The 24,677-nt window shown below is 39.7% G+C and overlaps 1 protein-coding gene across 1 annotated transcript in view; it reads right to left on the bottom strand.

The window, feature by feature from the left end:
* LOC127201237 (lipoxygenase homology domain-containing protein 1-like) overlaps window positions 1-24,677 on the bottom strand; it is a 339,490-nt gene that overhangs the window by 188,722 nt on the left and 126,091 nt on the right. The window contains 6 exon segments of the mRNA XM_051159652.1: window positions 1,993-2,169; window positions 3,806-3,909; window positions 10,194-10,323; window positions 10,477-10,508; window positions 10,611-10,687; window positions 12,041-12,116. Of these exon segments, the coding sequence (XP_051015609.1) occupies window positions 1,993-2,169; window positions 3,806-3,909; window positions 10,194-10,323; window positions 10,477-10,508; window positions 10,611-10,687; window positions 12,041-12,116 (596 nt within the window).

The following is a 24,677-nucleotide window of genomic DNA, read 5'->3' as shown; positions in this document are numbered from 1 at the left end:
CTATAAGCAAACAATTTTAATGTTTATGTAAAGCAAAAATTAAAAGCATGAATAATATAATTGCAATTCTATAATTATACCTGAATTATAGAAAGCATTGTATGTTATCCATACAATAAAAGAAATAAGAAAAAAAAGAAATCCATACAATAAAAGAGTGAAAAAGAGAGCAAATACAACTAAAATATACATAAATAATCATAATTGTAATTGGATCTTCAGAAGAAGATAGGATTAATGTTGAATAGAAAATATACTAACTGGCTACGATCAGCATATGGGTTCTCTGAAGTGTAGAATTTCAAAATCACAAAACATGAGCACAGAGAACAAAACAAAGAAAAGTAAGCCACACTAGTAACTAGAGAAATTATACATTTATTCCTATAGAAATCTGTCAGGCAAGTACTATTTCAGGGACATACACACAACTGAAGTTAATGCTGAAGGGAGCAGGGTAGTAAAGACCTTAACATTACCCAAAGAGCCTAGCCTTTCTTTCCGCTTCTGACCTAAACCCTTGGACCACAATTGTCTGGCTCTGTGTGGGCGCTTCGTGCCAGCCAGAAGTGGTAGTGTGAATTGGGGTGGAGACTTTTGTGTCATACCTTGCCAGTTAGCTACACAAAGCCTCAAGACTAAGACCAGCCACACGGACTCCATCAGTTGTGGAGTCTGGACCCCAGTGGTCAGGCGGGGGTTTCTGGTCAGTAAGGCTCTTGCTGCACCCCTGCATGCCAGCGCTGAGAAATCACCTCTGCCTGACGCCAGAGGGAATGGACAAGGACAAGGACTGTGTTCACTTCGTTTCCAAGGTCTACACTCCTCCCACCTCGCGGATTTGATGTGTGTCTTCTTTTCAGTGATAAACTGAAAGTGTGAGCCTCATAGCTTCAATGACGACAGAAGTTCTTGTAGTAGATAGAGAGTCTAGCACACCCAAATAGCAGTGATGACAGAAGTGGCCAGGTGGCATACACTGATCCCTCCAACAACACACCTGTCTTGGCTTTCACAGGAACGAAACTGATACATTTCCATAAGAAAAAAAAAAAAAAGCTGATGACTATTTTCCTTCAGCCTTAAATTTTTGTACTTTACTTCTTAAGCTCTGTTTCTAGTTTTCAAAGCTAGTTAAATAATAAAAGATGCAGTGAAAGTACATGTCAAACTATGTAGTACATGTGCATATGTAGTAGATGTGTACAAAGTACAAAATAAAAAGATCGGGTGCTTAATACTTTAAAACCCTTGTTTCAGTGCTATTGAGCTTATGAGTTACACTTATGGTTTTTGAGTAAGATAATGTGAGGAAATATTTATATAGAATAATGATAAAATATTTGAAAGGCAGGCTTGGGTTGAAATCATGATACAGCCTCTACTAATTATGCTATGCTAGCCAAAACTTAATATCCCTGAAGATATTTTCCTTCATCTTTAAAATACAGATGATTTTATTAAATTTAGCCTTGTATACAGTAAAGCTTTCTGCAAAGAAACAGAAGCAATCCTATAAATTAGAGACACTATATTAGAATGGCATTATATTACATTAGAATAGCTTTAATTATACATATATATGTACATATTTTATCAGAATAATTTTAAGTAAATTCATAAACGAATGCTATAAGGAGATGTAAGCATTAGATCGGAATCACACATATCGGACAATCAAGAAGCAGAGATCCTAATGGTTGGGAAAGTTCAATAGAAGAGTCACTAATGTTCCGTTAGGAATTCACATCCACAATTTAACTTCCAACTCCCAGTAGGTATAGGATGTTATTCCCATCACAGTCTCATTGCTGCTGAAAACCATGGCCTAAGTGCTTTTCAAAGTCAGTAAAAGGAATGGTAATGCCAACATTGCCCCCTAGTGGACCGATCTGATTAGTGCAGTAAGAGTCAACTCGAAACTTTTCTATAAGGCAGAAGAGAGCTGGGATTTGATCTATAAACTCTGATGAGTTTCCTTCTTTAGTTTACCTTAACAAAAACCAAGAATTCTTTGGAACGCTCTGCATAGCCTTCAGATGATTCGTCAGCTATTTTTCCATGACGATCAACAATTAGGGTGTGCCCAGGAAGCAACACAGACTCAAGAAGTACGCTGCGGTTTGGCTGATAAAGCACGCGCAGCTTGGAGAGATCTCCTCCACCAACCTAAAAGAGGATAGGAGAAACCAACTCTGAGTTAGCAGGGGAAACAATTGAGTTTAAAATCTCTTGACATACGTATATATGCTATGTAACCGTTGAACTGTGGGTATCAGCGCATGCCATTCTCACTGTAACTTTTATTACCCAGCCTATTGGCAATTACTTATTCCAAGGACATTCTTAGAAGCAAGAATCCATGAAAACCATTGCATAGAAATCACCCTGGTGTAGAGAAAAATTCATGAAATGTAATGTGCATTTCATCCCCACCATTCATTTAACTATTTGACTCCTCGTAACTTATGCTGCTTAGAATTGAAAAGTCAAATAAACAACAATTGTGTCTCATTCCTCTGTTTTGCTTTTAAATTACAAAACATCTTTAGAAGGAGACATTTCTATTCCTGGTCATGTTTGACATGTTCAACTAAACCCAAAACAAACAACAAAAACAAAAATAAAATTTTAGGAGGAGACATTCCCATTTCTGGGCATTCCTAGTTCATAACCAACTCTCGGCCCTGGGGAGGAAGTAGGTCTCACTGATAATTCCTGAATGCTTGGGCCCAAAATGCTAGGTCTACCAACCTTGAGAAGTTCATCTAGCCATGTCTGACAGATACTAACAGAACTGTTGACCTTTAAGAAGCCATTCAAAGCCAGGTGGTGGTGGCACATGCCTTTAAGCCCAGGGGCACATGGATCTCTGAGTTCAAGGCCAAGCTGGTCTACAGAGTAAGGTCCAGGACAGCCAAGGCTACACAGAGAAACCTTGTCTAAGAAAAATGAAAGAAAGAAAAAGAAATCATACACATTTCCATAAGAATATCACAGAGGGCAGAAGAATGGATCAAACAGTAAAGTAGGACCATATATTATATATGGCCTTATGTGAAACAGGTAAACTCGGAGCTCAGGGCTCAGCCCATTGCAGTCTCCAGGGTACCTGTTTTAAGGTCAGAATCTTCTGTCTTCCCACAGATAGCTGAGTTACAACAGGTTTCTCTCGGAAGTTGTACCTGACAGAATTCCCTACCAGCCAATTATATCCTAGTGAATATGAATTTACTATTTTAGAAAATTGTAATGGAATTTTTTAGACTCTTTTTTAGAAAATATAATGGGATCACTTTTAAGTCTTTTTTCTTTTGATGCACGTGTGTGTTTGTGTGCGCGCGCACGCGTGTGTGTGTGTGTGTGTGTGTGTGTGTGTGTGTGTGTGTGTGCGCAGATGGGGCACAGGGCTTTACACCACACTGCATCACATATCCAGCCCTATTCATCTGCTCATTTAACTCCGTAGGGTCCATATCCACCAAATTATATTTACTAAGCATTCACTGTGGTCTTTTTCATGTGCTATGAAACACAAAGCAGAGCACCATCCTAAGTCCAAAGCAGAAGAGAAATGACTTCATAAGGAACACTAGGCCTAAAATGACATTAAAAGTTTGTTCAATTATATTTTCCCTTAAGCTAATTGTGGGCTCAAATCACTAATACTGTGTAACACATCATATACAACACATAATAAGGAGAAAATTTGCTAGTGGCAGGCATGGTGGAGCATGCCTCTAATCCCCACACTCAAGAGGGTAAGGCCAGAAAAGTGAGTGGTGAAGACCAGCCTGCTACTCACCATTCCAGCGGCAAAGCCATTGTCAAGGGTAAGAGAAAGATGCCTCATCTCATGGCTTTGGAAAATGCATATATTCCCTTTGTTGAAAATCACATCAAAGAGACCTAGAAAATATTTATAATTATTTAACAAGTAGTACATTCTTTAAAAGCTCCTTTTCCTCCAATCAGACATGAAAATACATAATAATATATTTTATATATTTCAATTTAATGTTTGTAACTAGTAAAAAAAAAAGGTAAAATATCTCCCATAATGTATAAGAAAATGCAAATGCATAATGTATAGGACGTGCAAATATATAATAATATATTTTATATATTTCAATTTAATGTTTGTAACTTGTAAAAAAGGTAAAACATCTCCCATAATGTATAAGAAAATTCATAATACATGGTGTGTACTTTGGTTTGCTGAGATATGACGTATTTGAATAAAATAATTTTTAAAATAAATGGCTTCTTGAGCCATGATTCATTTCATTTCCTAATAAGTTTCTGAAATTTATTTCTGAGTTTGGTGTGTGTGTGTGTGTGTGTGTGTGTGTGTGTGTGTGTGTGTGTGTGTGTTATACCCTATATAGGTACACATAGATAATATAAGGTACATACATTAAGACATATAATACGGTGTCTATAGAATCATTTCTTTGCAACAAAATTTGATTTTCTAAGCTGAACCTGTCTTTCCTATCTGTCCTACCAACACAGGCCACTTTGCTAAGAGTGAGGTCTGATAAAGAAGATAACTACAGACCCCTACGTTAAAAAAAAAAAAAACTCATCATATATTTACAATTTAAATTCATCTAAAATTAGAGTGTTAAAAGTTCAAAAGACCATTCAAATTGGAAAGGCGACTGTTTACACTTGACACCTGTGCAAGTGTAGGCTCCTGGAAGGAAATGGTGGTGATTCCCAGCTGAGATGCAAAGCAACAGGGGACATGGAGACTGAAGTGTCCACCTTCTAGCCAGGCAGGACTTTTACTAGAGGGAGGAGAACACCAGACCACACACAAAACCCTCAACCCAAAATTTACCCTGCCTACAGGAAGTACAGGGATAAACATGGAGCAGAGATTGAGGGACCGTCCAACCAATGACTGGCCCAACCTGAGACCCACTCCATGAGAGAGAGACAACTCCTGACACTATTAATGATTGTCTGCTATGCTTGCAGACAGGAACCTTGCATAACTGTCTTGCGAGAGGCCTCACCCAGCAGTGGATGGAAACAGATGCTGAGACTCACAGCCGAACATTAGGCAGAGCTCAGGGTGTCCTGTGGAACACTGGGGAAAGGATAGAAGGACCTCGAGGGGACAGGAACTCTACAAGAAGACCTATAGAGTCAACTAACCTAAGCGCATGGGGACTTACAGAGACTGAAGAGCCAACCAAAGAGCATGAATGGACTGGACCTAGGCCCCCAACACATATGTAATCAATGGGCAGTTTGGTCTTCATGTGGGTCCCCTAGAAGAGATGCAGAGGCTGTCTCTGACATGAACTCGGTTGCCTGCTTTCTGATCACTTCCCACTCATGGCACTGCTATGCCAGGCCTCAGTGGAAGAGGATTGCCTCAGTCCTGATGCGACTTGATGTGTTGAGGTGGGTTGGTGGGAGGGGCTCCCCTTTTCTGATGAGTAATGGAAGGGGGAGGGGAAAGAGTGTGGGAGGGGGGACCAGAAGGAGAGGAGGGCAGCAGCTGAGAGCAGGATGTAAAGTGAATTTTTAAAATCTTTAATTCATCTATTGTCTACCAAATAAAATGCATCTTAATGGTTAATAATTAAATACCTTTATAAAAAAAAATAAGCCATACTGGTAACTACAGATAATCCTAAAGATTGGCATGTTATGGAAATGAGAAAAGAGTTAGAAGGCAGGAATCCTGATGTGAGTCTGACATGCTGTTAAGTAACCTTGAACAAATCACTTTTTATCTATATCAATTTTCTCATCAATGAGCTCAGGATAGTAACTCCCAAAGGAATATTGTTCAGATGATCCACTAATTGAGCGAACTAATGAGGTAATGATGGAATAACTTCTACAAATGTGCTAACAAATATTCTCATAGTTTAATTTTCCATTTGGCTTAATGATTTCATAAATACCAAAATGTAAATACATAAAAGTATGTTATATTTTATTGTTTCTTAAATAGCATAACTTTTTAAAATTTATTTTATTTATTCATATTACATCTCAATGGTTATCCAGTCCCTTGTATCCTCCCATTCCTCCCTCCCTCCCATTTTCCCCCTACTCCTCTCCCCTATGACTGTGACTGAGGGGGATTTCCTCCCCCTTTATGTGCTCATAGGGTATCAAGTCTCTTCTTGGTAACCTGCTGTCCTTCCTCTGAGTGCCACCAGGTCTCCCCATCCAGGGGACGTGGTCAAATATGAGGCACCAGAGTACGTGAGAAAGTCATATCCCACTCTCCACTCAACTGTGGAGAATGTTCTGTCCATTGGTGAGATCTGGGTAGGGGTTTGAAGTTTACTGCCTGTATTGTCCTTGGCTGGTTAGCATAACTTTTTATTCCACCTTTAAGAATAAGATTTTTGTAAAAAAAAAAAAAAAAAAAAAAAAAAAAGTTTTGTGTTAGTGTTTTGCTTGTACCTATGTGTGGGTACTGTAATGAGAATTTTGGTTTCTTTAAAAACACAGCAATATTATGAAAATATATTTTTGTCTTAATCCCAGGTGTGGGGCTGTGGGGCTGCTTCGCAGCAGCTGCCTATGATTTGCCTCGTGCTCTAGCAGAGGCGTGGCTTTGCCAGCTGCACATGGCTTCTGTGATTGTGTTACATGTGGAATTCTGGGGACTTTTCAAAGGGTAAATGTCAGGGCCCAGAGAGATGGGCTGGGTTGTTGATTGTTGGTTGGTGTGGGTCACAGTTTGGCAAGTAGTTGTGTGAAAAGAAAGAACAAGAAGAAATTAGATATCCTGAGGGCAAAGATCAAACTTGCCCCAAGGAGCTTGCCAACCCCTTAAGCAGCAGGAAGGAGTCTAATGACAACTTCGCCCCCTTTCTGACCCCTGATGTATTCTGGGATCTTTCCTTTCCTCTCTATTGTTTTTTTCTCTCCTATCTACTGTTAGTGAGCTGAAAGGGTGGGAAAAGGGTGGAGAAAGAGCCCACAAATTAGCCTGTTACAGTATACCATGTACATTCTTGAAACCTGTAAAAAAGAAGATGTCAGATCCCCTGGAACTAACTATACAGAAGACTATGAGCCACTATATTAGTGTTAGGAAACAAACGTGAATCCTCTGCTAGAGCAGTAAATGTTCTTAACCACTGGGCCATCTTTCTAACACAGCACCCGTTTCTAGTGTTGTATTGAGATATAACATAATGTCCTAGTCAGTGTTTATTTTCAATGTGATACAACAAGGAGTCACCTGGCAAAAGTAGACTCAATCAAGGGAATGCCCACATCCCAGTGGCCTCTGGCAGTATCTGTAGAGAACTATCTTTACTGATGATAGTTTTGGGAGGGCCCAGCCTTCTATAGGCAGTGCCAGCCACCTGCAGATGATCCTGGCTTGTAAGAGAAAGGTAATTGAGCATAAACCAGAGAGGATGAGCCAGTAAACATCTTCCTCTATGGCTATTGCCTCCAGGTCCCTGCCATGAGTTGCTGCCCTCACCTTCCTTGGTAATGAACTGAATGCTGTAAGATTAAATAAATGTTTTCATCCCCTAAGTTGTTTTTGATCATGGGGTTTACCACAGCCACAGAAAGCAACCTGAGATGTACACTCTCCAGTTCATTCAATCACTCACTTAAAACAAATGTTAACAAAGTTGTGCATCCATCATCAGGATCAATTTTAGAGCATTTTTATCATCCTTTAAACACTGGCAATCACTTCTTATCTTTCACTCCCTAGTCTCTTCTGTTCTTTTTCTCCTAACTTCTGACCTCAGGCAATCATTTATCTATTCTCTCGACATATTGGACTATTTTAAAAAATATTCTCTTTATATTTCATTTACATCCCCTGATCAGCTCTACCCGGCATGTCCAGCCCTCTATCCATCCACTCCTCTTGGAACTACCATTTAGTAGAATGGAGTACGATCTTATAGAATCAATATTTTTCCAGTTTCACACAAGTCTTTCTGTTTCACCATGACTTCACTTAATGTTAGTCAGTTTTTGCTTTCAATATTTGTGGGCCCACTCTACCATTTCCCAAAATGATTGTTGTAACATTCCCACCAACAGGGTTTCCTTTTCTCCACATCTTCACCAACATGTTTATCTGATTTTTGTTGTTTTGTTTTGTTTTGTTTTGTTTTTTGTTTTTTTTTTTTTTATTTTTTCTTGCTACATCTCAATGGTTATCCCATCCCTTGTATCCTCCCACTCTTCCCTCCCTCCCATTTTCCCCTTATTCCCCTCCCCTATTGTTTTTTGTTTTTGTATTTGTTTTTTGATAATTGCCATGAGAACTCTCCTGAGCTGACATGTCATCGTGACTTTGTTTGGGATTGCTCTGATGATTACTGACTCTGAGCATTGACTTCTTGGCCATCTGAACATCTTCTTTAGAAAAATGTCTAGTCAAGCTTTCTTTTAACATTTTGTTATAAGGTTATTTTTCTCATTACTTAGTTGCCAGCCAGAGTTCCTTGTGTATTTTGGATACTAACTCTTTATTAGATACATTAGTTTTTAAATACATCTCCCATTCTTTAGGTTGTTTCTTTATTTACTATTTCTTTTGCTATGCGGGAACTTTATGGTTGGCTACACCATTTGTCCACTTGGGTATTTGTTGCCTTTGCTTTTGAAAAGTCATACCCAAAGAAATCATCTTCCATGTAGCATTTAGGGCACATGCTGACTAGTTTCATGATTTTGTAAATTTTCTATTGAGTTACAGTGTCACATCCTGATGGTCAGAAAACATCCTTGGCATACTTTTATCTTTTTACGTTTGTCAAGATGTGTTTCATGGCCAAATATATTATCTCCTCTGAAGAACGTGCAGCCAAGAAAAGTGTATCTCCAACTGTTGGTCATCATGTAAATATGTTGGTCCCATTTGGTGTAGAATGTAGTTTGAATTTGGTAGGTTTTGTTAATTTTCTGTCTGAAGAACCAAAAAACTGCTAAGACTGGGGTGCTCTAGTGATGAATTGCAATCACCTTACTCTTCAGAGCTCTCTGCTTTATATGTGTGGATCTCCAGATATAAATTTATACAATTGTTGTGAGCCTAGCCTTTAATGGCCGAGACAGCCCTCGAGCCCAAATTTATATAATTGTGTCTCACTAATGATGTAAATAGTCTGAAAATGTGTGGCTAGGTGGTGTCATCATTGGACAGAAACTGTATATTTATACAGGCACAGTTACTATATGTACCAGGCATGGATATGACTGGGTCCATAACAGCATGTGGGTATATAATATGTTATACTGATGAACTCTCAGCTGTCATTTGTGCCTGTTGAGAGTGCACTCTGGGAACATATCAGGGTCCCCTGTGGCAGACTCAAGCATATTTATCTCAAGTGTCCTCTGAGACTCAATGTCCTGGAAAAGCCTGTCTACAACAGAGAAGGAGAGCAGCAAACAACAGAAAGGGACTGGAAAACATTGTGCCCTTAAGAACAACTAGAAGGAAAACACAACACAACTGGGGTTACTACTTTTTATAATACCCTAAAAATGCCTGCAGTGGACACAAGATGCCAGGGCCTCACTTGAGGAGAGGATGCTCTACCAATCATCAGTCAGGAACTCCAGCTTCTACTCCTCAGGGCTACCCCAGCCATTTCCACTGGGTGTTGTAGGTGCATGATTTAATGATGTTTTCCGATCTATATTCCTTTTTTCTCTTATTGGGAAGCCTCACTGGGGAAGCCTCCCAGAAAACACAGTCCCACTCAGGACTCTTAATTGGAAAACTTCAACAGGACTTCTCCAGTCATTTCTGTGCGTGTTCTGAGTACCTGGTTTGATGATGTGTATCCATCTGCTGCTTGCTATTTGATCCTTTGCTTGCTTTTTTAACCAAGCTACTCTATTCATTCTACTAGATGTAAGCACCTATCTGCCAGTTGCAATTTGTTCTTTTACTTTTACTTGCTATGTGTTTAATAGATTTATTCATTCAAAACCAAAATCCTTTCATAGTTCATTCTCAAAAATTTGCCAACAGTAAAGATTTTCTGGATACAAAACAACGAAATACTTCAATTACAAAAAAAAATAAAAAATAAAAATAAATGTAGAACAAATCCAAAGTATTTCTGGCAGTGCTCAGCCACATTATTTCAGTGCATGTGACTTCGCTGCAGTTGCAATTGTGAACATATAACATACTCACTTTTCTTATGAAAGAACTACTTTACCATATTTGTCTGTCTTCTCACCAACAGCATCAACCATGCCATCTGGATGAAGACGGACAAACCCTCCAGTAAGCTTGTTGTAAAACTGGAGAGTATTTCCTTTCATAAACTTCCAGCTCTCAGCAGCCCACTAAAATATAAACAAAAGAGACCATCTGAAAAGACATGAAGAGAAGAAACTACTAATCAATAGGCCTTCCCAGAAATGGCATACTGTTTTTCTTTGAGACATCAAACAACTACTTAAAATTATTTGAACTAAATCATTTGAGACAAATCTTACTGTTTCTTTTGTCTTATGTTCTAGCTTCTTCCCTGAAAATATGAAGGGACAGTTAATTAATTTCAAGAATATTGTACTTTATTTGGTCATGAAAAAACATAATTTTCCAAGAAATGTGTATTTATGATACTCACTCACAGAGAAGATACTGTTATCCCTAGCATACATTTCTCTGACAATTTTACCATCATCTTCTCCTTCATCCAGCCATCTGTGGAAAGAAAAACATATGTCAGTTATTTTCAAGCTTTTTGTTTACCTGATCTATTGGCACTCGTCTTCACAAGTCAGAAATAACAGATAGCAGGAGTGAGAAAAATGCATGGGCCCTGAGTTAATGAAGACAGAGTAGTACAGGTGGACAAGGAAACCCTTAAATGAGAGTAAGAGTGTGAGCGAGGTGGAGAACCACCCATCTACTGAAGAGCGCATGTTTGCTTCAATACGCAAGTAGACTTTATATCCATTGAACTATTAATTTGGTCCTGTTCTTTGCCTAACAGTTACAGTCAGTTGTTGAGAAAATGGCTCCTATCAGTTCCATAAGCAAAGGAAAGATGAGTCCCGAAAGAAATAGTAAGTCTAAAAAAAAAAAAGAAATAGTAAGTCTATCACCACTGATAGAGAAGTCAGCAGTCTAGACCTATTAGCAAAGGGCCAGTGTTTCATAATAGTTAAATTTTACACTTATTATACACAATGATTATTTTGAAGAGAGGTTGTATCCTCATCAAAGAGACCTCATTTTCACATCTTTGACCCTTATTTTTCTACAATATAAAGGTGAAAACCATGCTATAAGCTCTATCAAACTTTTCCAAAGTATTCAATTTCAGTCTTAAGGAATGATTGTATAGATAATTGATAATATTACTCAACAGAAAAAGCGGACGGGAAGAGTGATATATTTGAACTTGATCAAAGGAGCTTTACTTTGTAGTGAATGGTGGCTAATGCAGACTTGCAGCTGGTCAAGGTATTAAAATCAGGTAACTGTGCTGTGCTGTGCTCAGCATAAACTGAACACCCATATTACCTCTTCCAAGGCTCAAGGAATACCATGGGAGAGTGTGTAGAAAGAAAGAGCTGGCTGGTAGGGAAGGCCATGAAGTCCTTATAATAGATATGACATGGCTGTGGCGCTTATGAACTCACAACAGCTGCAGCTGCCTGCACAAGACCAAGTCTGTAAACATTCCGTTATAAATGGGATTCATATGACCACGCCCGGTGGAACAATGACAATTGATGTTTGCAGGAAAGACTCATTATCAATAGCTTCCCACGCTCTTGCACATGTGCCTGGTTAAATCTAATGGGACACAAACCAAAAACAAAAACAAACTAACAACAACAACAAAATAAAACATATAATTAGAACGGCAGCCTGTGGGAGGGGAGTGGAAGTTAGTGGGATGGAAGAAAGATAGAAAAAGGAGGGACATCACTGAGACAGTGCATTATATATGCACATAAACTGTCAAAATTACATTAATAAAAAGTAACCTCATAAACATATAATTCTAATTAACAAATTGGAGTAGTCTTGCCAATGTAAACACACCTGTGACAGAAGAAGGCATATTCATGGTTGGTAGTGGGATCTCTAATGACAACGTCCTCAAGAAACCAGCCATTTCCTAAGAAGAGATTGAAGAAGATAAAACATTAATGGCTATGTATAGTCATCATAAAGCCCTACTGCTTCCATTTGTAACAGAAGATAATGAGAAAGGCTCAACATCGTTCTAATACAACAGAAGAACAACACTGTCTTAAGGATTTTTTATTTTATGACATGCATTTTATTATGACTTTCCAAATAACTATAGTATAACTATACCCTTGATTTCAGAAATTATACTCACAATTCTAGACCTATCATCTTCCAAGAATATATATTTCATGATTTTATATTTCCATAAAATTAACAAGATTTTCCAAATACTATAAAAGTCTATATAAATAGAATCTACATTTTTTGATGTTAAAAAATGAGCAATTACTGAAATATTGTATCTGAGCACTCAGACAGGTAAAGCTTGGTACATATAAAGGTTATACTCTCTTTTTAAATGTTTAATTTCATATCAACTTACAAACTATGGATGAGTAAAATACAATTTTATTATTGGAAATAATAGAATATTTTAACTATTACTAGTAGTTTTGTCTGCACAAAGATCCATTTCCCAATATAGCCTCTTCAAATGAAAACACCTTAAGCTGATGAGCCAAGACTGACTGGCTTTAGAACAGAGCTTAACAAAGCCAGCAAGAACATCGTGATGAGTGGATCAGGGCACAGGGCGCTCTGCTCAAACTATTGCACTAACCAAGGACAATACAATAGTAAACACCGAACCCCTGCTCTGATCTACCTAATGGACAGGACATTCTCCACAGTTATGTAGAGAGTGGGGACTGACTTTGACATGAACTCTGGTGCTCCATATTTGACCATCTCCCTTTGGTGGGGAGGTCTGGTGGCACTCAGAGAAAGAATAAACAGGCTACCAAGATGAGACTTGACAGCCTATGACCATATAGTGGGGGAGGAGGTCCCCCTCCATCTTAGACCAAGGGGAGGGGAATAGGGTGAAAGCGGGAGGGAGGGAGGAACGGGAGGATACAAGTGATGGGATAACAATTTAGTTGTAATCTGAATAAATTAATTAAAGTAAAAAAATTTTTTAAAAGCCAGCATGGCCTCCCCTGCTCGTCTCTGCCTCGCTCCTCACGTTTCACTGCCAAGCAGAGATAGGCTCGTCCCAGTTCCCTTGACCACTGCTTCTCAAACTTCAGTGAGCATTTGAGTTACCATGGCCAATTATGAGAATGGGCACTGCTGGGACACATTCAGTTTCTGAGTCAGGAGGGTGGCAAACCAACAGCCCAACAAGAGCCAAAGTCCCAGGCTTTACAAAGAGGATAGAACCCCACGGCTCATGATTATCCATACTGAAACAACAAATTCAATCAAACGAGGATGGTGGGCTATGCTAGATAAGATCCTAAGAACTGAGTTTTCAGCAAGTTGCAAATTCACTTTCAAAACCACTGTCACGTGATGAGGTTTATAATCCACAGGCCATTCCCTCCACCTCACTGTTGCTCCTCAAAAATGTTATTTTAATTTTACTTTGAAGTGCTACAAAAAATATTCTTTTCCTTTAAAAAAAACCAAAAGGTTACTAGAATTCTTAAGCAGGTTTAAGTAGCAACTAAGAAGCCTAAGTACTAACTTCTTTAAAGGTAAAATTTTAATTTTGTGTTTAAGTTGTTTTAAAAATTGTTTGTTGAAATTTTTCATACAGAATATTTTTTATTTTTTATTTTATTAATTTATTCATATTACATCTCAATTGTTAGGCCATCCCTTGTATCCTCCCATTACTCCCTCCCTCCCGCTTCCCCCCTACTCCCCTCCCCTATGTCTGTGACTGAGGGGGACCTCCTCCACCTGTATATGCTCATAGGGTATCGAGTCTCTTCTTGGTGACTTGTTAACCTTCCTCTGAGTGCCACAAGGCCTCCCCATCAAGGGAACGTGGTCAGAAATGGGGCTCCAGAGTTTGTATAAAATTCAGACCTCCCTCTCCACTCAACAGTGGAGAATGTCCTGTCCATCAGCTAGGTCTGGGTAGGGGTTCGAAGTTTACTGCCTATATTTTCCTTGGCTGGTGCCATAGTTTGAGCAGGAAGGACCCCAGAACCCAGATCCACCCGTCATAATGTTCTTCTTGTAGGTTTCCAGAACTCTCTGTATCCTTCTATTTCCCCATTCTCCCATGCTCCTCTCACCTAAAGTCCCAATAGGATGTCCTTCCCTCTGACCCACTTTCCTGGTAAGTAAAGTCTTTCATGTGACATACCCCTTGGGCTAGTGTCTCGATATAAGTGAGTATATATCATTTGTCTCTTTTTGCTTCTGGGTAAACTCACACATTATGATAATTTCTAGTTCAATTGATTTGTCCACAAATTTCGAGAATTCCTTGTTTTTAACAGCTGAATAGTATTCCATAGTGTGAATGTACCACAGTTTCTCTATCCATTCTCCTACTAAGGGACACTTAGGCCATACAGAATATTTTAATTATGTTCTTCTTCAACTCCTCCAGATCCTTCCCACCCAACTTAATGTTCTCTCTCTCTCTCTCTCTCTCTCTCTCTCTCTCTCTCTCTCTCTCTCTCTCTCTCTCCTCTCCTCTCCTCTCCTCTCTCTTCCTCCCTCCCACTCCTTCCCTTCCTTCCTCTCTCTCAAAAACAAAAAAAAGCTCAAACTAACAAAAAAACAGTAAGTCAAAAATGCCAAAACAAAACAAAAATTTCACAAAAATAACACAGAGTTCATTTTAATGTTGGCCAACTTCTGAGCATGGGGCTTGCCCAAGAGTGCATTTGATAAACATATTTACACTCCATTGGAGAATACTCTTTTTCCATTTCCCAGCAGGATTCAATTTAAATGGCATCTTGGATAGGGGAAGAATTTTGCAACAGCTTCTGCTTCTCGGTTCTGGGATTTTGTCTAACTTGAACCTGTCTAGCATATGCTATCACAGTCTGAATGAATTCTTATGTACAATAGTATGTTGTGCTCGGACACAGCACCTCTGGCTCTTCTGCTTCCTCTTCCACACCCATCCCTGCACCCTAAGAGGAAGGGTTTGATGAAGACATCCCACTCAGAACTAAGAACTCTGAAGTCTCTCACTCTCTGAACATTCCCTAAATATTGGTCTTTGTTTTAAAACTTACTGACACAAGTTTGCCTGATGACAGTTGAAACATACCGAAGTGGTAATTCTTTTTTTTATTAATTTATTCTTATTACATCTCAATGTTTATCCCATCCCTTGTATCCTCCCATTCTTCCCTCCCCCCATTTTCCCATTATTCCCCTCCCCTATGACTGTTCCTGAGGGGAATTACCTCCCCCTGTAGATGCTCATAGGATATCAAGTCTCTTCTTGGCAACCTGCGGTCCTTCCTCTGAGTGCCACCAGGTCTCCCCCTCCAGGGGACATGGTCAAATGTGAGGCACCAAAGTATGTGAGAAAGTCATATCCCACTCTCTACTCAACTGTGGAGAATATTCTGACCATTGGCTAGATCTGGGTAGGGGCTTAAAGTTTGCCGCCTGTATTGTCCTTGGCTGGTGCCTTAGTTTGAGTGGGACCCCTGCGCCCAAATCTGCCTATCATAATGTTCTACTTGTAGGTTTCTAGGACCCTCTGGATCCTTCTACTTTGCTATTCTCCCATGCTTCTCTCATATAGAGTCCCAATAGGATGTTCTCCCCTCTGTCCCAGTTTCCTGGTAAGTGAAGGCTTTTGTGGGACATGCCCCTTGGGCTAGTATGCAGATAAGTGAGTATATACCATTTGATTCTTTCTGCTTCTGGGTTAACTCACTCATTATGATCATTTCTAGTTCAATCCATTTATCCACAAATTTCGGGAATTCCTTGTTTTTAATAGCTGAGTAGTATTCCATAGTGTATATGTACCACAGTTTCTTTATCCATTCTTCTACTGATGGACACTTAGGCTGTTTCCATGTTCTGGCTATTATGAATAAGGCTGCTATGAACATGGTTGAGCAAATATTCTTGTTGTGTGCTAGAGCATCTTCTGGGTATATTCCACGGAGTGGAATAGCTGGGTCTTGAGGAAGCCCTATTCCCATTTTTTTCTGAGATAGCACCAGATAGATTTCCAAAGCGGTTGTACTAGTTTGATTCCCACCAGCAACGAAGGAGTGTTCCTCTCTCCCCACATCCTTGCCAGCATGTGGTGTCACTTGAATTTTTGATCTTAGCCATTCTGACGGGTGTAAGACGGAATCTCAAAGTTGTTTTGATTTGCATTTCCCTGATGACTAAGGAGGTTGAGCATATCTTGAAGTGTTTTTCAGCCATTTGATATTCCTCTGTTGAGAATTCTCTGTTTAGTTCCAAGCCCCATTTCTCAATTGGGTTATTTGGTTTGGTGGTGTTCTCTTGACAGTGTCTCCTGCCTTACAGAAGCTTCTCAGCCTCATGAGGTCCCATTTATTAATGGTTGACATTAAGGCCTGGGCCGTTGATGTCCGGTTCAGGAAGTTGTCTCCTGTGCCAATATGTTCCAGGCTCTTCCCCACTTTTTCCTCTAAGTGACTTAGTGTCTCTGGTTTTATGTTGAGGTCTTTGATCCACTTGGATTTGAGTTTTGTGCAAGGTGACAAATATGGGTCCAGTTGCATTTTTTTACACATAGACCTCCAGTTAGACCAGCACCATTTGTTGAAGATGCTATCCTTTTTCCATTGAATGGACTTGGCTTCTTTGTCAAAAATCAAGTGACCATATGTGTGTGGATTCATATCTGGGTCTTCGATTCGATTCCACTGATCAATCAGTGCCAGTACCAAGCTGTTTTAAATACTATTGCTTTATAGTACAGTTTGAGATCAGGTATGGTGATTCTTCCAGAGCACCTTTTATTGTCAAAGATTGTTTTAGCTATTCTGGGTTTTTTGTTTTTCCATATGAAGTTCAGAATTGAACTTTCAATGTCTTTAAAAAATTGTGTAGGTATTTTGATAGGGATTGCATTGAATCTGTAGATTGCTTTTGGAAGGATGGCCATTTTCATTATGTTAATTCTACCGATCCATGAGAAAGGAAGATCATTCCATCTTCTCCGGTCATCTTCAATCTCTTTCTTCAGAGTTTTGAATTTTTTTTCAAACAAGTCCTTCACTTGCTTAGTTAAAGTAACTCCTAGATATTTTATATTGCTTGTGGCTAATGTGAAGGGTGTGGTTTTCCTAATCTCTTCCTCTGCAAGCTTGTCATTTGTGTATAGGAAGGCTACAGACTTTTTTGAGTTAATTTTGTATCCAGCTAATTTGCTGAAGGTGTTTATCAGCTGTAGGAGTTCTGTGGTGGAATTTTGAGGGTCACTTATGTACACTATCATATCATCTGCAAATAGGGATAATTTGACTTCCTCCTTTCCCATTTGGATACCCTTGATCTCCTTTTGTTGTCTTATTGCTCTGGCTAGAACTTCAAGTACTGTATTGAATAGATATGGAGAGAGTGGGCAGCCTTGCCTTGTTCCCGATTTTAGAGGAATTTCCTTGAGTATCTCACCATTTACTTTGATTTTGGCTATTGGCTTGCTGTATATAGCCTTTATTATGTTGAGGAAAGTGCCTTGTATCCCCGATCTCTCTAAAACTTTAAACATGAATGGGTGTTGGATTTTATCAAATGCTTTCCCTGCATGTAAAGAGATAGTCATGTGGTTTTTTTATTTTCAGTTTGTTTATAAGGTGGATTACATTGATGGATTTTCATATATTAAACCATCCCTGCATGCAGGGAATGAAGCCTACTTGGTCATGATGAATGACATCTTTGATGTGTTCTTGTATTCATTTTGCAAGTATTTTATTTAGTATTTTTGCATCTATGTTCATAAGAGAAATTGGTCTGAAATTCTCTTTCTTTGTTGAGTCTTTGTGAGGTTTAGGTATCAATGAGAGTATGGCCTCATAGAATGAATTTGGTAATATTACATCTATTTCTATCTTTTGGAGTAGCTTGAATAGTAACGGTATTAGCTCGCCCTTGAAGGTCTGGTAGAATTCTGCATTAAAATCATCTTGTCCTGGGCTTTTTATGGTTGGGAGACTATCAATGATTGCTTCTATTTCTGTAGGGGAAATGGGACTATTTAGCTTGTTTATCTGTTCTTCACTGAACTTTGGCAAGTGAACTTGATCAAGAAATTCATCCATTTCCCTTAGATTTTCAAATTTTGCAGCGTATGTATCTTCAAAGTAGGATCTTATGATTCTTTGTATGTTTTCAGTGTCTGTTGTTATGTCTCCCTTTCATTTCTGATTATGTTGATTTCAATACTGTCTCTCTGCCTTTTAGTTAGTTTGGCTAACAGTCTGTCTATCTTGCTGATATTCTCAAAGAACCAGCTCTTGGTTTTGTTGATTCTTTGGACTGTTTTCTTAGTTTCTAATTTGTTAATTTCAGCCCTGAGTTTGATTATTTCCAGACGTCTACTCTTCTTGTGTGTTTCTGCTTCTTTTTTTTTTCCCTAGGGCTTCCAGTTGTGTCGTTAAGATGCTTATGTGTGATGTTTCCAATTTCTTCTTAAAGGCACTTAGTGCTATGAATTTTCCTCTTAGCATTGCTTTCAATGTATCCCACAAATTTGGGTATGTTGTTCCTTCATTTTCATTGAATTTCAGAAACTCCTTGATTTCTTTCTTTATTTCTTCTCTGACCCAGGTGTCATTTAGCAGAGAGTTGTTTAGTTTCCACATACGTATAGGCTTTTTGTTATTTCTGTTGTTGGTGAATTGCAGCCTGAGAGCATGGTGATCTGATAGGATACACGGTATTATTTCAATCCTCTTGTATTTATTGAGGTTTGCTTTGTGACCTACGATGTGATCGATTTTGGAGAAGGTTCCAAGGGGTGCAGAGAAGAAGGTATATTCTTTCTTGTTTGGGTGAAAGGTTCTATAGATATCTCTTAGATTCATTTGACCCATGGCATTAGTTAATGATGTTATTTCTCTGCTTACTTTGTGTTTCAATGACTTATCATTCAGTGAGAATGGGGTGTTGAAGTCTCCCACTATTATTGTGTGGGGATCGATGTGTGGTTTAAGCTTTTTTAGCAGATCTTTTACAAATGTGGGTGCCCTTGTATTTGGAGCATAGATGTTCAGAATTGTGATGTCATCTTGGTTGACTTTACCTTTGATGAGTATGAAGTGTCCTTCCTCATCCCTTTTGATTAATTTTGGTTGAAAGTCTATTTTGTTCGATACTAAAATGGCTACGCCTGCTTGCTTCTTGTGACCATTTGCTTGGAATATTTCTTCCCACCCTTTTACCCTGAGGTAATGCCTATCATTATGGGTAAGATGTGTTTCTTGAATGCAGAAGAACATTGGATCTTGTTTATGCACCCATTCAGTTAGTCTGTGTCTTTTTATTGGAGAATTGAGACCATTGATGTTGAGAGATATTAATGACCAGTAACTGTTAAGAGTCTTAATTTTGATGTTGTTTTCAGTCAAGCGTTTGTGTAGTTGTGTTTTTGCCATGGGATAGTTATCTATTTCCTGAGTAGTTTTGGTTGTACCTTAGCCCTTTGGGATGGAGTTTTCCTTCTAGCACCTTCTGTAAAGCTGGATTTGTGGATAGGTACTGTTTGAATTTGTTTTTGTCATGGAATATTTTGTTTTCTCCATCAATGGTTATTGATAGTTTTGCTGGGTAAAGTAGTCTGGCCTGGCATCTGGGTTCTCTTAAGGTTTGCAGGATCTCTGTCCAGGCCTTTCTGGCTTTTATGGTCTCTGCTGAGAAGTCAGGTGTAATTCTGATATGTTTGCCATTCAATGTTATTTGGCCCTTTTCCCTTGCAGCTTTTAATATTTTTTCTTTGTTCTGTATGTTTTGTGTTTTGATTATTATGTGACAGGCAGTTTTTCTTTTCTGGTCAATTCTATTTGATGTTCTGTAGGCCTCTTGTATGTTTATAGGCATCTCTTTCTTTAGATTGGGGCAATTTTCTTCTATGATTTTGTTGAGAATAGTTTCTGGGCCCTGAGTCTGATGTCTTCTCTTTCTTCAATGCCTATTATCCTCAGATTTCTTCTTTTCATGGTGTCCTTAATCTCTTGGATGTTTTGTGTCAGGAGTTTTCCAGATTTGGCATTTTCTTTAATGGTTGCTTCAGGATCTGTGATTGTATCTTCTAGCCCTGAGATTCGTTCTTCCATCTCTTGGATTCTGTTAGAAAAGCTCACCTCTGTGTTGCTCGCCTTCTTCTCTGAGGTCTCACGTTCTCGTTTTTCTTCTGTCTGTGTGTTTATCATTGATTCCATTTTCATTTTCAGATCTTGAACTGACTTTTTGATTTCTTTCATCTGATTGTTTGTATATTCCTGAGTTTCTTCCATTGCCTCTTACAGGTCTTCAGAGCTTGAACCGTTTTATTTATTTCTTTCATCTGGTTGTTTGCATTTTCCTGCAATTTTTCCAGTTCTACTCTATGTGCTTCTTTTATGTCTCTCACCTGTTTGTGTCTTCCTGCATTTGATTACGAATTTTATTTGTTTCCTCCATTACCATCCTCATTACTAAGGATTTTAGGTCATTTTCTTGTATTTCTGTTGTATTTGAGATCTCGTGGTTGTTTTCTCTGGCATAGCTGGAAACTGGAGCGCCCTGTTGTTTTAGTGATTTTTGTGTATGCTTTTTCGCTGTCCTTTAGACATCTTGCCATCTTTCTTTTTATTGGGTAGTTTCCAGAGTTGGATGGAGGGAGTCTGATGATAGATTCACTTGTTTTCTCACAATTTCCCTATGCTGGGAGCTCTAATGCTTCACTGGTGTGGATGTTAGGAGGTTAGCCCTGTTGTTTTGGACTCTCACAGCCAGTGATCTTCAGCTTCCTTGTGTTGTGGGTCCTGCAATCATTCTGGGTCTCTGAATGAACGTTGGGTCAGGCCAAGGTATCCACAGCCTTCTGTGTCCCCTGCCCAGTCGAGCCAGGAACACTGGGCCCAAACCACCTGCCAAACTCAGCTAGATTCTCAGGGCCTGAACCATCTGCCGAGCTCAGCTAGGGATTCTGGGCCCAAAATGCACACAGGGTCCAGCCAGAATTTTTGGGCTGGGACTATGCACCAAGCTCAGTTAGGGGCTTTTGGCCCAAAGTGCTTGCTGTGGTCAGTTAATGACTCAGGGCCCGAAGTGTCTGCCAATCTCAGCCAGGAATTACGGATTTAAACTGCACACTGTGTCTAACCAGAGTCTTAGAGCCGGTGGAACTGAGCGCTCTGCCCAGCCTGTGTCACAGCAAGAGAACTGTGGCTGTGCTGAGCTAGGGCTTCAGGTGGAGCTGAGTGCTCCGCCCAGCCTGTGTCACAGCAGGAGACCTGCAGCTGCACTGAGTTAGTGCCGGTGGTGGAACTGAGCGCTCTGTCCAGCCTGCATCACAGCAGGAGACCTGCGGCTCCACTGAGTTAGCGCTGGTGGTGGAACCGAGCACTCTGCCCAGACTGCGTCACCGCACGGGAGCTGCCGCTGAGCTGAGGTTGTGCCTAAGGTGGAACTGAGCACTCCACCCAGCCTATGCCACAGCAGGAGAACTGCAGCTCCGCTGAGTTAGTGCCTCAGGCAGAATTGCTTGCTGGGCTGGACCAGAACCCGGGACTCTGGGGCGGAACTGTCCTCCGAGTCCAGTCTGGGTCCCAAGGCACCATGCGACCCAAATCCTGCCCAGAGTCCCCTCTCCCGCAGCAACTCCCACTGGCCACCACACCAATCTCCTCCACCGGAAGGCTATGAGCTGCAAACCTCAGCCACCACTGCTTGTGCTGCTGCTGCTGCTGCCTCTGCCGCTGCCCCTCTGGTCCAAGAAAATCCACGCTCCTCCTGTGTGCAGTGGCACGCAGGTCCTCTGCACCCTGGTCCCTCCGAACCGTGGAGCACTCCCGCTTTCATGGTGTGGGGACCTCGGTGTTCCTGGCTCAGAATTCTGTGCAATTCCCTGAATTGTTCACTGGAGCCTCCAAACACGGTCCACACTGCTTGCCACCATCTTGGATCAGTCAATAAATATGAAGAAATGAATGTTGGCACTCAATTCACTTTCTCATTCTTGTTCAGAGCAGGACCATGGTAACTTGGGGAAGTGACAGCAGCAGAGGTGGATAACATGACTATGGAGAGGGTAATGGGATCCCAAAGACTTCTGTGACGTTTTCCAGAGTTCACACCCATTTCATAAGAATCAGTGAAGTCTTCTGTCCATGATTTATTGTCCCTCTTGTTTTGTTAGCAGGAGGATGAAGAAGAGGAAGCCTGTTCACTCATGTTCTTCATCTGGGCCGGATTCTCCATCCATGCCGGCCATATGCGTCTCCTCCATCTAACCCATGGCAACCTTCCTCTCTTCACTTCAGGTCTCTCTCCTTCTTCCTAAGTGGTAATTCTTAAAGGTAATGATGCATTGATTTTACATTACAAACTTTGTAATGTAACAAGTTACCACAAAGCTATTCATGTAAAAATATATTGTCTTTTCTCGTTTTTGAGAAAACTCAGGACTAGAATTAGAGCAAGATTAATGCAGTAATAGGAGTTGGAGCTGTTAAGAGGCACCTACATCACAAGGGCTCTGCCCTCAGCACTGTGCTAAGTATCTTACAAAAGGGCTCAGTACAACACATTGGCCCTTTTCCCCTTACATCATGTGAGGACTAAGGGAGACATTCTCCAGATACGAAAGTGTGCATGCCAGTGTGCATGTACCTGTGTGTGTGTGCGTGCATGTGCTTGTGTGCATGTGTGTGTGCCTGTGCTTATGTGCATGTGCATGAGCCTATGTATGTGTGCATGTGTGTGCGCATATGTGTGTGTATGCTTGTGTGTATGTGTGTGTGCCTGTGTGTGCATGCATGTGCCTGTGTGCTTGTGCATGTGCCTGTGTGCATGTGCCTGTGTGTGTGTGTGTGTGTGCTCACCGTATTTCCTCAGTGCTAGGGACAGGCCTAGGGTTTTCCATGTGCTGGAAGCACTCTTCATTTTGATGTCAGACTTCCCTGTTACTATAGCAGTAACACATAAATTTGTGATCTTTATAAATAACCAGGTTTAGGATATTTCGAAACAGACTATATTAGAGATATTGAGTGCCTCTTTCTTATCATTTTTGAGGCCGCTTCAGGAAATCAGACAATAAAAATATCACTGTAACACTATGTTAGATTATAATTATGGGAAGGATTTGCATTTTGTCTCCAAATTTGTAGAAAAAAAAGTAAAAGTACACAAGAGACTGAGTTTTTAAAGCTTTTGTCTTTTTTATTAATTTTTAGTTTTTATTATGTTATAATTAGAGAATGTGGCCTTTGAGGGAATTTTACTGAGATATTTTCTTTTAATTTTATAAAGAAAAGAAGAGTATTTGGCTCATAGTTTTGAAAAATAAAATTTCAACAAAAGGGTTCAGCTCTCAAATCATCCACAGAGATTTCATTTGGAGCTTGATAAACTATAAAATGGCTCATGGAGTTTTAAGTGAGGGTACATCCCTGTTAGCACAGCTCACACACTTACATGTGTAATTAAGTACCTTGCTAACATTTCAACTTTTAAAACATGATAAAATTCCGGCGTGTGTGTGTGTGTGTGTGTGTGTGTGTGTGTGTGTGTGTGTGTTCAACTTAATTGTTCATGTATGTGTTTAAATGCTTTTTATTGAATTAAGTCTCATGAGCATTGAAGCCTCATTAGGTATCATGAATGTTATCAGAAAACAATTTTCTTTTTTCTACCTTTTAGTGATATTCACCTTGAATTTTACTCTATTGTATAAGATTATGGGTCAACTCACTTAATTTATTAACATAGTCACATTATATCATAACTACATTTGTCATTTTCTGTATTTAATGTCTCCTGAGTATAACCTAAGAGTTCAGGCTGAGAATTTCTAACCTTGTTTAGAAAAATTAACTGAAATAAGGCAGAATATGACTTTGACTCTTCAGAAGCTGTTTTAGGGCATTATCTTAAAAGCTCCTTGAAAGTCCTCTGACTCCTGGAGAAGTGGATCATCATTTGATGGTCAAACTACAGGATAACTAACCAAGACAACAACATGAAAATGACTGATAGCTGATCAAACTAAAAATAAATTTTGTCCAAAAGAAGATTACTTCAAAGGTATATGTTTACTGTCTGTGGGAAACTGATCCCATTTTACTTAATTTATTGATCTTACTCATTCCTTTTTTTATAATATATTTTATTAATTTATTCATATTACATCTCAATTGTTATCCTATTTCTTGTATCCTCCCATTGCTCCCTCCCTCCCATTTTCCCCTTATTCCCCTACCCTATAACTGTGACTGAGGGGGACCTCTTCCCCCTGTATATGCTCATAGGGCATCAAGTGTCTGCTGGGTAGCCTGTTATCCTTCCTCTGAGTGCCACCAAGCCTCCCCATCCAGGGGACGTGGTCTAGTCTCACTAATGGTATGTTTGTACTTTAACAGCTTTTGTAACCTCCTTAAACCATCTTTGTTAACTTGCCAATCCTCTCATTCATTATTGAAACACATATTCACTGCATATTTATCTGAGACCATTGTTCTTAATA

This window comes from Acomys russatus, chromosome 2 (assembly GCF_903995435.1).
Source record: "Acomys russatus chromosome 2, mAcoRus1.1, whole genome shotgun sequence".
NCBI classification, from domain to species: Eukaryota; Metazoa; Chordata; class Mammalia; order Rodentia; family Muridae; genus Acomys; species Acomys russatus.
Note: the sequence above shows the minus strand (reverse complement) of the source record. Positions and strands in the feature narration are given on the sequence as shown.